Below are 16024 nucleotides of genomic sequence, written 5' to 3' on the forward strand. Positions count from 1 at the left end.
TCGATTAGCCATTAGAGTTGTAATAAAATGACAATTATACCATTTCTTATATAAAGAAATAGAGGGTAGTTTTATTACAAAAAAAAAAAAAAACTTTCACTCAGCATTCACACTTTTATATATAGTATAGATATAGCAATATGTTTTTTTTTTTTGCATTATTTATGATGTTTCCTGTATGGATTGTCGATACATCATCCCCTTCGATTAAGGTAATGTTGTTTAACATTTTTGTTTGTGCTTCCTCTTTTCTTTTTTTTTCTTTTTTTTTTTTGTGTGCTAGTGAGTCCTTCATCGTTGTAGGTTTCTCCCCACTATGTTTTAGTTCCATGTGTTAGCACATAGGAGATGGAGCATAACGCATTGCCCTTTTTGCAGCACGTAAATGTAAGTGTGTGACTTGAATTATATTAGTACCGATACTTTATTTTATAGTTTGTATTAACTAAATCATTTTATTAGTATATGTAATCTCCTACCTAACAATGGGTAGTAATTCCTCTAGTGCCACTAATCCTTGTGCGTCAAGAGATGTTCAACACAATGACACGAGCTTAATGGGATTGAGTGTGGTTGGTAGATGAAGACATGCAATATGTGTTACTTGTTAACATGCAATGTTTGGGAGTTTTTGTTGGGGAAGAATGGGGTCACTGTAACTTTGGAGGAGAAGCTCTGAGGTGTGTCTGAAGACACTGTCTTTACAACGTTATTTGCCCCCACTCAGTTTTACTGAGTTTGTTGTTGGGTTACAGGCAAATTCGTTCCCAGGATACAACACAGCTTTGGGTGAGAATCTGCAACCAACAAAGTTGAAGAGTCTCCCGAGAAACCTTCTGTGAGACTGTAGCAGACTGAACAGAGAGAGAGAGAGAGTGAATTTTGAAATTGTGTGTTTTAGAGTCTGATTCATGCTCCTTAAATAATTTGTGAAGAGGTATGAAGAAAAGGTAGGTGCTGGTTTAGAGAAGGCACCTTGAACAGTCACAATTTCAAACATTGTGACTGTTTAAAAAGTGGTTAACAGTTGGTGACTGTTAACTTTGAATTGTGCCTCTTGATCACACCCGATCGAATCGTGATCGTTGATCTCTTCAACGGTGATCAACGCACCAAAACCAAAGCCGCCCATCGCGAGCCATGCGGGTGCGAGTAAAGTGCGCCTCTAAAGCGCCTCATTGCGCCGCACACACGCGTGCACGCGCGTTGTGCGGTATCGAATCCCCATACTCTCATCTACTAATTCTAAGGAGTGTAAATCAACTCTTATAGAAATACTGAAAACAAAACTTATAATTTTCCAATGTGGGACAAGTTCAAAACTGGGTTTTTTGTAAGAGAAAACTGATTTTTAAATCAAATGTGTAGGTGCAATTTCTCATGTAATTGACCAATCAAACCCATTGGATTTAATCTCTTATGAGATTAAAATCCAACAATCCTCCACATTGATTGATCAATTACATAGTTATCTCACAATCCAAAATTATTATGACACAATTATGCATACAAAAGGTGTTTATCAACCTAAACCTCTTGTTAGTATAGTTATCTCAGAGCCTTGTCAAAGTTATTGGTGGTAAGACGTTAAACCAATTACTCTCAAGACAAACCAGAGACACCTATACACACAAAAATGTCCAGTCTCTGTAAGAGTTTCAAGTTTTGCTCAGTACTGTTATGGCCATGTGCTTCTTTCCTAGTTTCATGAACAATCCTGAGAGCAAACCCAAACCCTCATGAGAAGCGGCACCACTTCTATGTTCACATAGGTGAAGTTCCACTATGTGCTCCGTTATTTGACACATTTCAGAACTTCATTAAGAGTTTATCTCAACCTCTTATCATAACGGACAACACTGTTTATGTTGTGATGGGAAAATTCTCAATGTCAGTGCTAACAGTCACATTGTTGTAACTTGTTGTTACCCATTAAACCCAATACTGATGGTTTTTCAATTCAGGTTGAGTTACCATTACAAGTGACTAAATAAAGGGTTTTAATCTCATCTCTTTGGTTGTCATTCTTACCAATTCTCTGGCCAAGCCTTTGGTAAGACAATCAGCCAAGTTTTTACTTAACCTCACATAGGTTATAGTGATGACTCCATCTTGAATCAGTTGCCTAACAAATTCATGTCTTAGACTTATATGTCTGGACTTACCATTGTAGGTACCATTGTAGGCCTTTGACAGAGTTGCCTCACTATCACAGTAAATGGAAACTGGAGGCATAGGACTAGGCCAAAGTTTTATATCAAATAATAAATTCCTAATCCATTCAGCCTCTTTTCCAGCAGTCGTTAAGGCTATGAATTCGGATTCCATTGTCGAGTGAGATATACAAGTTTGTTTCTTGGATGCCCAAGAAATTGCACCCCCACCATGGACGAAAATCCATCCAGATGTGGACTTGTTGTCTCCATTACCGGTAATCCAACTTGCATCAGTGTATCCTTCTAGCACAACTAGATAATCACAGTAAAACAAGCCAAGTTCCAAGGTTCTCTTAATATACCCAAGAACTCTCCCAATTGCCTTTCAGTGCTCTGCACCGGGATAACTTGTAAACCGACTGAGTTTACTTACTGCAAATGCAACATCAGGTCTGGTACATAGCATAGCATACATCAAGCTTTCTACTGCATTAGCATACTCAAGTTGTGCAATTGCTCTACCAGTATTTTCTACTAGCTTTATACTAGAATCATATGGTGTGCTATATTCTTTAAACCCTAAATGCTTAAATTTCTCAAGTACTTTCTCAATATAATGTGATTGGCTTAATGCATAGCCCCTACTATGCTTTTTAACTTTTATTCCCTAGATGGTATTTATTTCTCCTAAATCTTTCATCTTGAAAATAGAGGATAAGTAGTTTTTAGTTTCATTTATGCCAACCATATTTGTACCCACAATAAGCATATCATCCACATAAAGATACACACAATTACTCCATAATTTTCAGTGAATTTTGAGTAGATGCATCTATCAGCACTATTATGTTTTAAAACCAAAAGCTAGAATGCAATAATCAAATTTCTCATGCCACTGTTTAGGTGTTTGTTTTAATCCATATAGTGATTTAACTAGTTTACAGACTTTCTTCTCATTTCCAAGAAGAACAAATCCTTATGGTTGTTCCATGTAAACCTCTTCATTTAAATCACCATTTAAGAAAGTTGTTTTAACATCCATTTGGTGAACAAATAAGTGATAAATGAATGCTAATCTTATGAGTGTTCTAATAGAAGTTGTTCTAACCACTGGTGCATAGGTGTCAAAATAATCAATCCCTTCCATTTGACTAAATCCTTTGGCTACCAATCTAGCCTTAAAAGTTTGCACAGTTCCATCAGTGTTGTATTTTCTTCTAAACACCCATTTACATTTTATTGGTTTTGATCATAGAGGCAGATCTACTAGTACCCATGTGTTATTTGGCATTATTGAATCCATTTCATCATTTATAGTTTCCTTCCAAAAGGCAGCATCTGTAGATGTCCTGGCCTCATTATATGTTTTTTGATCATTTTCAATGTTTAGGACAATGGGTATTTTATTTAAAATCTTCTCTCTATCAGTCTCAACCAAAAATACAATTGATTGAGTAGAGATAAAATCTAAACATAAGTGTTTCTCTGTTCTTTGTCTTTGACTTCGACTTCTTCTAAGTCCTATTGTAGGTGTTACAGTTGTGTCATTTGTTCTTCCAGTCTCATTATTATCAACAAGTATTGAGATCTGAGTTTCTCTGTCATTTTTTGTGGATTCATTTTCTGTAAGTTCAGAACACAGTTTATTTTCAAAAAATTCAACATCTTTAGTTTCAATTATTATGTTGGACTCTAAGTCTAGAAGCCTATAGGCCTTGCTATGTTCTGCATATCCAACAAACATAATTTTCTTAGCTCTGAGTCCTAATTTGGTTCTTTTAGGATCTGAAACTCTATAATATGCTAAGCACCCTCACACTTTTAGATATGTTAAATTAGGCTTTCTTCCTGTCCATAATTCATATGGGTATTTGTTATTAACTCTAGGATCTCTATAGAATTTTGCATTGTATGAGACTTTTAGCTACATAAGGCTTAAGGAAGAGTTGCCTGAATGGTGTCTTCGAGGTCTCTACAAAATTATATGCTATGTAAGCATAGGGCTCAAGGAAAGATTTGCCTAAATGGTTTCTTGGTTGCTTTTGCAGGATTCTGCTTTGTGTAAAACCTCTAACCACATATGGCTCGAGGAAATATTTGCCTCAATGGTGTCTTTAAGGCCCCTGTAGGATTTTGCGTTGTATGGGACTAATGGCCACATAAGGCTTAGAAGAAAGATTTGCCTCTATGGTGTCTTTGTGGACCCTATAGGGTTCTATGTTGTGTGAGACCCTAGACCACATAGGGCTTGAGGAAAGATATGTTTATATGATATTTATGTGGCCCCTGGAGGATTCCATTTTGTGTAGGACCAACGATCGCATAGGGCTCAGTAGAAGAGCTGCCTCTATAGTGTCTCTGAGGCCTTTATAGAATTCTACATTGTGTGAGACCTTTGGTGGCATAGGGCTTGAGGAAAGATACGCCTCTATGGTATCTCCATGGCCCCTGTAGGATTCTGTGTTGTGTAGGACCAACGGCCTTATAGGGCTTGGTCCATCTCTTCTGTGCTAAATTGTATTTCAACGGGTAGCATGGCCTCTTGCCCATTCACTGGTGGAGATCGAACTGACATGGGCGGCAAGAGCAGGAAAGAGCATAAGACATGAGCAGTCAAACTGTAAATTCTTCTCTCTGTGTAATCTGCGAACTGAATGTTGTGTGTTGAAGGTTCTCCCTGCTCCTCTATTTATAGCTTTTAAAGAGAGCATCTCCTAATCCCATTAGGAGTTTCCTAATCCAAATCTTGTATTTGGATCTGGACTCTTTTTAAGAAATAAGGATAATCCCTTATCTTATCTGCAGATAAAGATCAGCCCTCCTAATCAAATTAGGAATTTTCTTATCCAAATCTTTATTTGGATCTGGACTCTCTGAGTGGATATGGATAATCCCTTATCCTATCTGCTGATCTAAATCCCAGAATCGCCCCTAATTAATTAATCTTACTAAGCCATTTCGAATTGGGCTTTAGGCCCATTAAGTCTATGTGCTCACTTAACCTCCTAACTACTACCCAGTTGGCTATCATTGTATGGCGTGGGACTCAAACATTGATCTACACATCAGTCACATGGGTTCAGCCCAGCCTCTATTACAAGGCCTGGCCGAATTCACTATAAGAAAAGGTGAACCCCTGAGTCCATCACCATGGGCTCTTAATGGGCCCAAGATTTACACTAAATGGTCCTTGGGTCAAGCCACCTTATAAAAACCCAATGACTGTGGGTAGATGCAAGATTAGCCCATCAGGTATTACCCTCAATGGTCTTACACTTAACCTCTCAGCCCATAATGATCAAACACAGCCCGACAAGAGAGGACCTCTCCCTCGGCTGCAAGGTACAATGCTGCACTCTCTATTCACATGGATCCTAGGAATTAAAACCTTTTGCAAACATTTTGAAACCACAATATATGTATATATATACATATATATGTATATCTTTATATAAATATATTTTGCAAAACAAATTTCAATGGTTGAAATCAATTGCCGGCAGTTTAGGCTTTCATCAGAGAGAGTACATCCCCGATCATTCACTTTGTCCGACAAATGGGTTGATCCTGTCACTATGATCACCCACTCAGATGAATTCTCGGACTGACCCAACATACACCAAGTTTTGACCCCCTCTAAGGATCTCATTGATTGGCATATCAAAGGCAGCCCAATCTGACACCTAGTGCAGTATCATAATTGAGTTTAGGGGTCAAGTGTAACATTCCAGTTTTGCCCATCTATCTCCAAGGTCCAAGGCAATACTGGAATTCTGGTCCGGTTCAGGGTTTTAAGAAAACCCACATTGCATGTACCTCAGGTCTCACCCTGGCAGTTGAGACAAGCCACCCCAACCAACTTGGTGGCACATCAGTGTTAGCTTTGGCAGGATAAATCTCCCCAGATCTATCCAACGGCTGTGAATATTTTAAACTAACACGAGTCTCATAAGTGTCAACTTTAAGAGTATTACACAGAAATACACCATAATAGCATGAATCAAATATGTACTTTATTCATTTACATTAAATGTCATAATGTACACCATTCTGATTGGAGCTAAGGGCATACACTGTCTAACAACTACTATTCTTTTCAAGGGGATAGCCTTGGCCTACTTTGTGAACTAGTCAGTGACAACTATAATGGAATAGTAACCTCTAGAGGGTGGGTTTATCTTTCCAATTAGATCTACTCCCCATGTGTGAAAAGGACAAGGTGCAATTATTGGGTAGAGTTCATTGGATGGCTCGTGGGTTCTTTGCCCATGTATCTGATAGATGTGCACTTTTTTTACATGTTTAGTTGTGACTACATAAGGGGTTCTAACCCTGGTGTGTTGTTGCCTCTCTATGTAGGTTGCTTCCAAAATTTGTAGGATTCTTTGCCCATATATCTTAAGGGTTTGTTACTAAAGGTTCTATAATATAGCAATTCATTTGCATGTAGGACCTATTGACTATAAATGGGAGAAATTTCTCAATGATATCGATTGGAAGGGCACCTATTGTTAGGTAATAAGCAACGTAGGAGTCCCTCCAGTTAGCCTTTTCGACCACCAAATACTCAATCTTGTCTATCTTTGGTATGTATCTTTCATAGTCATTTTGTACCTTCATCACATTGGCTTTTATATTTGGCCATAGTAGACCATGCCCCACAGTCTCCTGTACAATGAGGTAGTTACATTCCCACAACATACTTTGTGTGTCTCTTTTAGTAATACCTTCCCTTCTTCGATTCCTAGGTAGTGAGTGTATACCTTGTCAGCCAACATATAGTGGATGATTCCATTTACTAATTAGTACCACAAGAGGATTTTTAACGTCTTGTGGTGAGGAGGTAGATTTTTTAGCTTCTAAATTATAGGGTATCTCTAGTCTTGCTTGCTTATTTGGTCTTCTGTTTCTACCTAGTGAGATAGTTTGTTTATAGATGGTACCCCTTGCATCTGGACATAACTCACAGTTTGTATAGTGAGTCTTGGCATGATTTCTGTGTTGGTAGGTGATGGTTAGGTATTGGGTTAACTTTTGGATAAGGGTTTTGTAGGGTAAATGGGATTTTCTTTACTATGGTTGTTTCGTTCATCTGCCAAGTGACCAACTATGAATCACCTATAACCATGATTTTCTTCGCGCCTAGCTCTCTTGTTATAGTTAACCCTAGGACAAGGGCTTCATACTCTATGACGTTCTGTGAACAGGGGAATTGGAGTTTAAAAGAGTTGGCTACGGTTTCTCTGGAAGGTGAGGTCGCGATCACTCTTACTCCAACACTGGAAATAACACAGCTTCCGTTGAGGATTATTTCTCATTATCCATCATTAACAACTACAACTAGGGGAAGGTCTCCTAGTATCTACTCTGAGACTTCTAGGGGGTCTTCAGTAGGAATGTCTACAATGAGGTTTGCTACTACTTGGAATTTAATGGCTCTAGGCAAGGTATGTTCAATGGTGTACTCGCTGAACTGCATCATTCACTTTACCAACTTGCTTAAGAGAGGGGGTATGCCCATGAAATATTTGATTGGATCACTCTTTGAGATCAAGATAATTTTCTGGCACAAGATGTAATATCTGAATTTTTACGCCATGAATACTAAAGGTAGGCATTATTGTTCCATGTATTAGTAATTCTTTTCTATCTGCTTCACAGTTCTACTGGCATAGTAGATAGGACACTCCTTGCCTTCCTAATTGTCTTGCATAATGAAGCATCCTATGGCTTCTTGGTGCTTTAGCGTATGCTTATTATATTTGTTTAAAGGCTTTGTTATGTTCTTGTAACTAGTGGAAGCTATTGGTTTTCTTTGTTAGCTTTGGGAATTTCTGTTAGGATTTCCTTGACTTTTGCATCATCTAGGTGAAATGCCTACCCGATCAACTTTATACCCTAGGAATTTTCCTGATTCTATTCCAAAAGGCGCATTTAAGTGAATTTAGCCTCAAGTTATATTGTTTAGACCTTGTGAAAATCTTTCTAAGGACCTCGATGTGATCATCTATTTTTCTTTGATTTCACCACAATGCCATCAACATAGCACTCTATCTCTTTTATGCATCATGTCATGGAAAGCGCAAGTCATCACCCTTTGGTAAGTTGCCCCAACATTTTTTAATCCAAACATCACTTGGTAGTAGAAATTGCCAATAGGCGTAAGGCTGTGTGATGAGCAAGTGGAGGGTCTATGAAGATATGGTTATAGCTATTGTATGCATCTAGGAAGGGGGAATGGTTTGTTGCCTATAGTTGAATATCTACATATTGAGTAGTGGGAATTCATCCTTAGGGAAGGCCTTAATGAGGTCGTGTCCTTGAAGTTGACGCAGGTATAAATATTATATATATATATATATATACATGAGAAAGTGGAGGAGAGGGTAGATAAGAATTAGAGATAATTTAAGAAAGAATAATGAAGGTTCTTATTTGGATATACAATTTCTAAAAAATGCCTTTTTATGGAAAAGTGGTGGAGAGAATATAAGTTAGTTGGAGTAGGACTCTAGTAAAGCGGAGAGGGGCGTCATGCCACTTAGTGGGGGGTGGGGGGGGGGGGTAATGCACCATGTAGTCATGTAACTTTTCTTTTTTCCCTTTTAATGCATGGATGTATCAGTGTGTTGCTTTTATATTGATGAGATGATCATCTCTATCCAAAATGTAGAACATCTAATTCTTCCATTTCCAAGTGGACCAACTTGATCTCACATTGTTAAAACGATCCTCCTTGTTTTCTTTATTGTAAATGAGGAAGTATTGTTGATTGATCAATAGTCAACTAATGATTTGGTCTATGAATTGGATAGTTGAGATCCATGATAGTAATGTTTGAAATGTAAAGTGTATCACAAAATTCAACCATTACTCTAAAGGCAAATCTCTAAAAGTACCCTTAAGTTTTTAGGAAATTGACTAACTCTACCCCTACTATTTATATATTGCCTTTAAATACCCCTATGTTTTCCAACAATTGACTAAATCCTCCATGTTGTTAGCATTTTTAATCAAAAAGATGAAAATATCTATTTTACCCATCATTATTCTTTAAATTTTCAAGATGAAATGCTTGACACCTTGCTGTTGCTGGAATTCATAGATGGATTTAATAGTTAAGATTGGGCTTTCATTTTGGTTGGAGAGGAAGGATTGCGAAGACGAGATGCAGTGACCAAAGAGATGAGCATTTATTCTTTTATCAGGATTCAAAGGTAGAAAAAAAAGGTGGTGCACCATTCCACCATCCCAATGGGTTTGTTAAAAAGCCTGCATCTGTAGCGCTTGTATGAAGTTCATATAATGCTCTCATAAAGCATCGATTATGACGGGCAATGTTTTTGAACCACCGTTGACTCGAATGGTCGGACCGTTCGGCCCAGAAACCGTCCAAGCAACTGGTTCCGTTTCACCCCTGACCTACTCTTGGATAAAAAACCGTTGAATTCGTCAAAAAACTGCTGACCAGGGTGGTCGAACCGTTGATTCATTTGACCCGGACAGCGGTTCGTAGTTTGAGAAATTACAAAGAGGGGAGAAACTCTGAGTTGAGACACGAACTCATATTTGATGTCCTGAGAGAGAAGAAGAAGAAGAAGAAAAAGAAATTGCAGAGATCTAAGAAAAAGTTTCATTTTTTCTCAGATCTTAGATCTAGATATGAGAAAAAATGAAAAAACAATCTCAGATCTGAGATCTGAGAACTCGTATCTCAGATCTCAGATATGTCATCTGCGCTGTTACTGTCGTCGACATCTTGTCATTGCCATCGCTGTCGCCGGTGAGCGCCGAATCATTCTCCTCCTCTTCCTTCTTCTTCCCTCCTTCCCTTTTTCTTTCTCTTCTTTTCCTTTCTCCTTTCTTTCTTTCCTTCTTCTCTTCTTTCTCAGCCGACAAAAGACTCTTCTCCACTCCTCCAGTCCTCCTTTCTTTGTTTCTCATATATTATATTGCTCTAATGTAAACCGTCTGAACCATTTGACCTGGACGGTCGAACCACTGACCCAAAAACCGGTAGCTAGAACGGTTCCATTTCTGGATCCGTTTTTAAAGCTTTGATGATGGGTGTGGCCAAACCCTCATCAATCGTCCCAACCCAACAGTGCTGATTAATATGAAGGAAAGTTATATGATAATATAACGAGTCCGGCTTAGTGTATACTGCATTCTTTCTTCTTCACTTTTTTGCTATTAAGAAAGGCAAACTAAAGCTAAGCAATGGAGTGTGTACCGATGAAAAGATTTTGTACAGGTAGAAGCTTCTACAGAATCCTTTATTACAGGTAGAGGCGTCTATAAAATTTTACAAAGAACTCAAATTTTTAGGCATTGAAAAAAAATGAAAAATAAAGGATAATAAAATCAACCACAAAAAAAAGGTAATGCTTGGTTTTAAAGAAATGGAACGTTAAGGACAATAAAATTGGCAGGATTAAGTCAATTTTCATAATAATTTAGGATATAAGAGCAAGGGTAGAGTTATTCAATTTTCTAAAAATTAGGGGTAAATTTGCCCTATGCGTAACGCGCGGATTCGCCAATTTCTGTGGGTCCCATCTAAAATTCGATAATCTCTCTACCTCTCCAGCTTTCTCTCTTTCCTCAGCTTTCGAAGCGAGCGCTGCTGCCAGAACTCAGAAGTGAGCTAGCAGTCTGCAACGGTTGTGCTGCAGACAAAAGAAAATCTCTCTCACTTTCTTTCTAATTTTCCAAAAAATAAATGTTACTCGAAACCCTAATCGTTGATCTCTCTGAATTATCGTAAACGATCTCATCCCAATGTCTCAAATTTTTGATCCTAGAGCGTTCGCAGTTCGTCTCAATCTGCAGTTTTTGGGGCAAAAACGATGCTTCCTTCAATGGCAATGGTTTCTCTGGTAGGATGAAAAATACTACGGTAAGGGTTGAGTTCTGGATATGGCATTGCCTCATTTGATGATGAACATTCCTCCTTGGTGTTGTTTTCGGAATGTCGTTTTCGAGGAGCAGAGAAATTTGAGTTCAAGTGTTCCCGTTGCTCTCTCCAGCACTGGGAACACCATTTCCAGAGATTCGACGGGAATTTTTCCAGAAGGGTTCCGTTTGAGACGGAGAGCTGTCGTCGTACGAGGGAGGCTGAATGCGACGGGGTTGCAGACTGTTGAGAACGGCCAGATTCGGACGGGCGTCGAAATTCCAGTTACTTGCTACCAGGTGTCTATTTTGTTTACTTATTTGTTAAGTTTTCCTCCTCTGCTCATTAGTGTCTTGTTCGTTGGTTGAAACTTAACTTACAGTCATCATAACTGGGTTCACTATATGTTCGTAAATTTGTACTTTGAGTTTGCTCGTATGGTTACAATGTGCCACTCTTTTAGTTAAATTTGAACTTTGTAGAACGATATTCTGAAATGGGCATTTGGATGGACACTGTTGAAAGAAGGTAAATGTGAAGCTTATGCTGGTGGTGGTGGTGGTGAGGGGGGGGGGTCGGAGAGTTCCTTTAGAAGGGGATGGCTAAACAACACCATGGACGCTACTTTCATCTCTCTCACCCCGAAGAAGATGGAAGCAGTGGAACTGAAGGACATTAGATCAATTGGCTTGCTACTCGGTCTCTATAGGGTAGTTGGTAGGTTCTCTTGTGTAGAATGATAGAAGCTCTAGATGGTACTGTAACACACCTTATGTGTAAGAAAGGTGAAAGTGGTTGGTGAAAATAAAAATAGGGAGAAGGGGATTTGTTTGGAAATTGGATCTAGAAGACATATATGACCATATGGTTTAGAACTCTTTGAATTATATCTTAATGTCCAAACTGGTTTTGTTGAGAAGTGGAGGAAATGTTGTCTTGCATCTTGGTGCGGCCAGTAGTCCTTAAACGGAGTGAGTTTCACTAAAGACAACTGATGGCAACAAACACTAAAATAACCAGAGCTGCAAGAGTGCAAACACCACTCTTTCAGTTTTGCAACCTATAAAGGAGATGACCTTGAATCTCTACTCTAGCAGGAGGTGAAAGGATTTCAGGGGTCTTTGTGGCTCGAAAACAAGCACAGAGAAAGGGAACAAAAGGCAAGAACTGATAAAAAACAGTTGTTACAATCATTTTTTGATAATAAATAAAGTAATTTATTAAGATTAATCAAGATGAACAAACATAAGGTACAAAATAGAGTTCCCACAAAGAGGCACGAGATGCTTTCTCAAGACAAATAAAAATTACAACTGAGCCCAAAATAAGTGATCCCTATGCACCCATTGCTTAGCTAAAAGGTCTGCCAGCCCATTAGCTGATCTCCTCTCCCATTGAACTCTAACTGTTAAATTGGAGGTTAACCACTTAAATATTCTCATCACCCCCCTATATGATCACGCTACAGTCTCCGACTCTTTCAGCCACCCAATTACCAATTTAGAGTCTCCTTCAACGACCAATCTTGCGAAGTTCATTTATTTTGCCAGTTGTGCTCCCTGTAAAACTGCTTGGACCTCTGCACTAACTACATTCCCCACTCTGATTGGACCAGAAAACAAGGCAACAATCTAACCATCTGCATCCTAAACTCCTCCAATACCAGAAGGCCCAGGATTACCAAGGTTGCCACCATCAAAGTTTAGCTTGATAAAGCCTTCTTCAGGGGATTCTAGGCAACAACCAACTTGTTCTTAACCGAAGAAGAATTTGCAACCACTTCCCATTTTCTCCACATGTCAACTAGAGAGAATTGTGAAAAAAAGATTCAATGCTTTGACCCAATTAAGAGTCTTGCTTAGCAAACAACCCCAGACAGAAGCCTCATCCCTCTCTTTATCATTGAAGATTCTGTTATTTCCTTCCTCCCATACTGTCCATACCAAAACAGCCCTAATACATCTCCATAAAACTCTCCCTCTTTGGCCACTTGAAGTTTGTAGGGTCAAAGAGTCCCCCAATTTGCAAAGGCAACATCCACCGACAACCAAATAAACCAAAAAATTTTCTCCAAAGCTCCATGACAAGAAGAAGGCAGGGATGGTGATAGTTTTATCCATTAGCTTTGCAAAGGATACATCAATTTGGGGAATACTAAGGTTGGGTCTTTTCTTTTGCAAGATGTCCAAAGGATACACCAAAGTTGTTCGTTAACGCTGCAACTGAAACAGGATTCAACTTTGGCACCAAAAGCTTTAATACAAAATGGGCTGACCCAACAAGGAGGAAAACTCTAACCGGAAGATGAAAACTGGAAATAGTAATCTGCAATGGTAGAGGGTCGGCAAATTCTGCTTGATTCTGATTGGCTAGTTGGCGGGCTTCGTGCTAATGGTAATGGACCAGTCAATGAACACTGTAGGGTAAAGATCTTGCAAAGCAGACGAAGGAGCCTTGCAACTTGCTCTTGTGCTAGCCTCGTAGCTTGGTCTCGTGGGCTTAGGTCTCATAGTTTGGAATCTTGGTCTTACAAATTTGCGACCTTGCAAGGTCGTTATTCTTCGTGCGACACGAGGTTCTAGGGTTTGTCGATTCTTGCATCTCGCAACTTCATGGGATGTGAGGTTCTGGCCTCACCTCTTCTTTCCATGTTGGGTTAAGACTCGTTCCCCTGGGCCTCATGGGTTGAAGCCTCACCTGTTTTGCTTCCTTTGCCTCGTGGGCTGCATCATCCTCCCCAGTTTGAGGAGAACTCGACCTTGAGCTTGAGATCTCACAGGCCTCATTTTCACCATGGTAAGGATATAAATGTTAACATTGAACACATCAGAGGTCTTGAAATGGAGGGGAAGCTCAACTCAATAGGCATTGTTATTGATTTTCTTAATGATACAACAAGGTTCAAGTTTCCTATTCTGCAATTTGCATGGTTTGTTTGTTGGAAATCTTTTAGGGTTTAGGATCACCCACATCAAGTCACCTTTTTTTTTGATAGGAAATGGTACATGAAGTCACCTTTTTCAAAGCGAACTTTCTTCTGTGTTTGAGAAGAGGCTTGCATCCTGGAGGAAAAATTATCTCTCCTTAGGGGGGAGAATCACTTTGATTAGGTCTACCCTAGCTAACCTTCCTGTCTACTTTCTGTCAGTGTTTAAGATCCCCACCAAGGTTTCCAACTTTTTGGAAAAATTAATGAGGAATTTTCTTTGGGAGCTTGGAGAGGAAAAGAGAGATCATAGGGTGAGTTGGGAGGTGGTAACTAGAGGTAAAAAGCTAGGAGGCCTTGGGATTGGTAACATTAAGAAAAGGAATATGGCCTTGCTGAGGAAATGGTTGTGGAGGTTTACAACGGAAAAAGATAAGTTGTGGGCTAAGGTTGTGGCTAGCATACATGGGCTGGGAGACAACAGTTGGGATCCTAGAATCGCTACAAGGGCTACAGCTGCTTCTCCTTGGAAATCCATTCATGATTTGCTTCCAGCTTTCTCCCCTTGGGTCAGGTATGGCCTTAACTCTAGCAATCGAATAAAGTTTTGGGAACAGACTTGGGTAGGGGATTCACCTCCGAAGGACCAGTTCCCCTCCTTGTATGCTTTGTCAGACTTGAAAAATGAACCTATTTCTTCTTTCTTAGGTCTTTCAGATTCCACTTTTGGTTTTGGTTGGAACCTAGGCCTGAGAAGGGCAATTAGGGATACAGACTTGGACAACATCTTATCTTTGTTAACCATCCTTGAGAATGTTTTCCTGGATCCTAATAAGGAGGACACTAGATTCTGGACTCCTTCCACCTCAGGTACTTTCTCTTCTGCTTCCTTTTTTGAAACTTTAACTCAGCCTCCTGTCACAATTGGGGTGTACTTTCCGGTTAAAGAGATCTGGAGCAAGCCCATTCCTCCTCAGATTGGTAGTTTTTGTTGGGAAATTTTCCTGGAAAGAATTAACACAAATGATTTACTTCAAAAAAAGAGACCCAATTCTTGCTTACTTCCTAATTGGTGTATTCTATGTAAAGCTGATGGGGAAATTGGTTACCACCTTATGGTTTCTTGTAAGGTCACTAAAATTGTATGGGAGTGGGCTCTTTCCCTCTTTGGGTGTTCTTGGAATCCCTCCGAGAGTGTCTAGAGGCTGTTCTCTCCTACATTTTTCAGATGGCCTAAGAAGAGAGGGGAGATTATGTGGAGGAGCAAGGGCAGTTGTATGTTGGTCCCTATGGGAAGAAAGAAACTCACGAATTTTCTCAGACAAGGACAGAACCCTGGCACACCTATTAGATCTAATACTTTTAAGGGCTGTCCATTGGCTAAAATCTTTGGAGCTGTTCTCAGACTTTCCTGTGGCTGACTTATTAAGAAATTGGAAAGAGATAGCTGCTTCTTCTTTGTGTAAGAGGACTCCTAGTCCATCAAAACTGAATTTTGATGGCAGTATTTTGAGGAATCCATGGCCTTCTGGGATTGGGGGAGTGTTCAAGAATGAGGAGGGGGTTGTTATTGCCTTGTTCTCCGGCCCCATTGGGGAAGGAAACTCTCTTAGGGCTGAGATCCTTGCAGCTCTGGAAGGAATTCAAAGAGCAACTAAATATCAGATGTTTGGTCTTGGAAGGTGACTTGAAGGTGGTGATTAGCTGGCTTAAGGAAGAGGACAATGGCTTGTGGAACTATAACAATGAAAAGAAAAAATTCTGTTGGTTGGGCAGAGACATTGAGATACACTATAGTTGGGTGAAGAGGTTTGCCAACTCATTTGCTGATGGGCTGGCCAAGTAGGGGGTGAATAGGGAGGCTATCTTTTGGGCTAATTTTTAACTTTTTGTCATTGTATTCTGTTGATGGGGAGTTAAGACTTTTTACCTCCCCTATTGTATCTAAAGCTTCATAAATATTCACATCATTAATAAAGTTTATTGTTACTGATAAAAAAAAATCCTCCAGTTGAGCTTTGACTCTGGCATAAATCTATTCATGTT

At 39.4% G+C, this 16024-nt stretch overlaps 1 protein-coding gene across 2 annotated transcripts in view; it reads left to right on the plus strand.

The window, feature by feature from the left end:
* The first annotated feature begins 10762 nt into the window (after positions 1–10762).
* PARC6 (plastid division protein) overlaps positions 10763–16024 on the plus strand; it is a 39612-nt gene continuing 34350 nt past the window's right edge. For both annotated transcript variants that reach the window (XM_010277675.2, XM_088904367.1), the window contains exon 1: positions 10763–11351. In XM_010277675.2, coding sequence (XP_010275977.1) covers positions 11076–11351 — 276 coding nt within the window. In that variant the 5' untranslated portion in view covers positions 10763–11075. The remainder of the gene's footprint in view (positions 11352–16024) is intronic.

The sequence above is a fragment of the Nelumbo nucifera genome, chromosome 4 (genome assembly GCF_055504915.1).
Source record: "Nelumbo nucifera cultivar China Antique chromosome 4, China Antique-T2T, whole genome shotgun sequence".
Classification (NCBI taxonomy): Eukaryota; Viridiplantae; Streptophyta; class Magnoliopsida; order Proteales; family Nelumbonaceae; genus Nelumbo; species Nelumbo nucifera.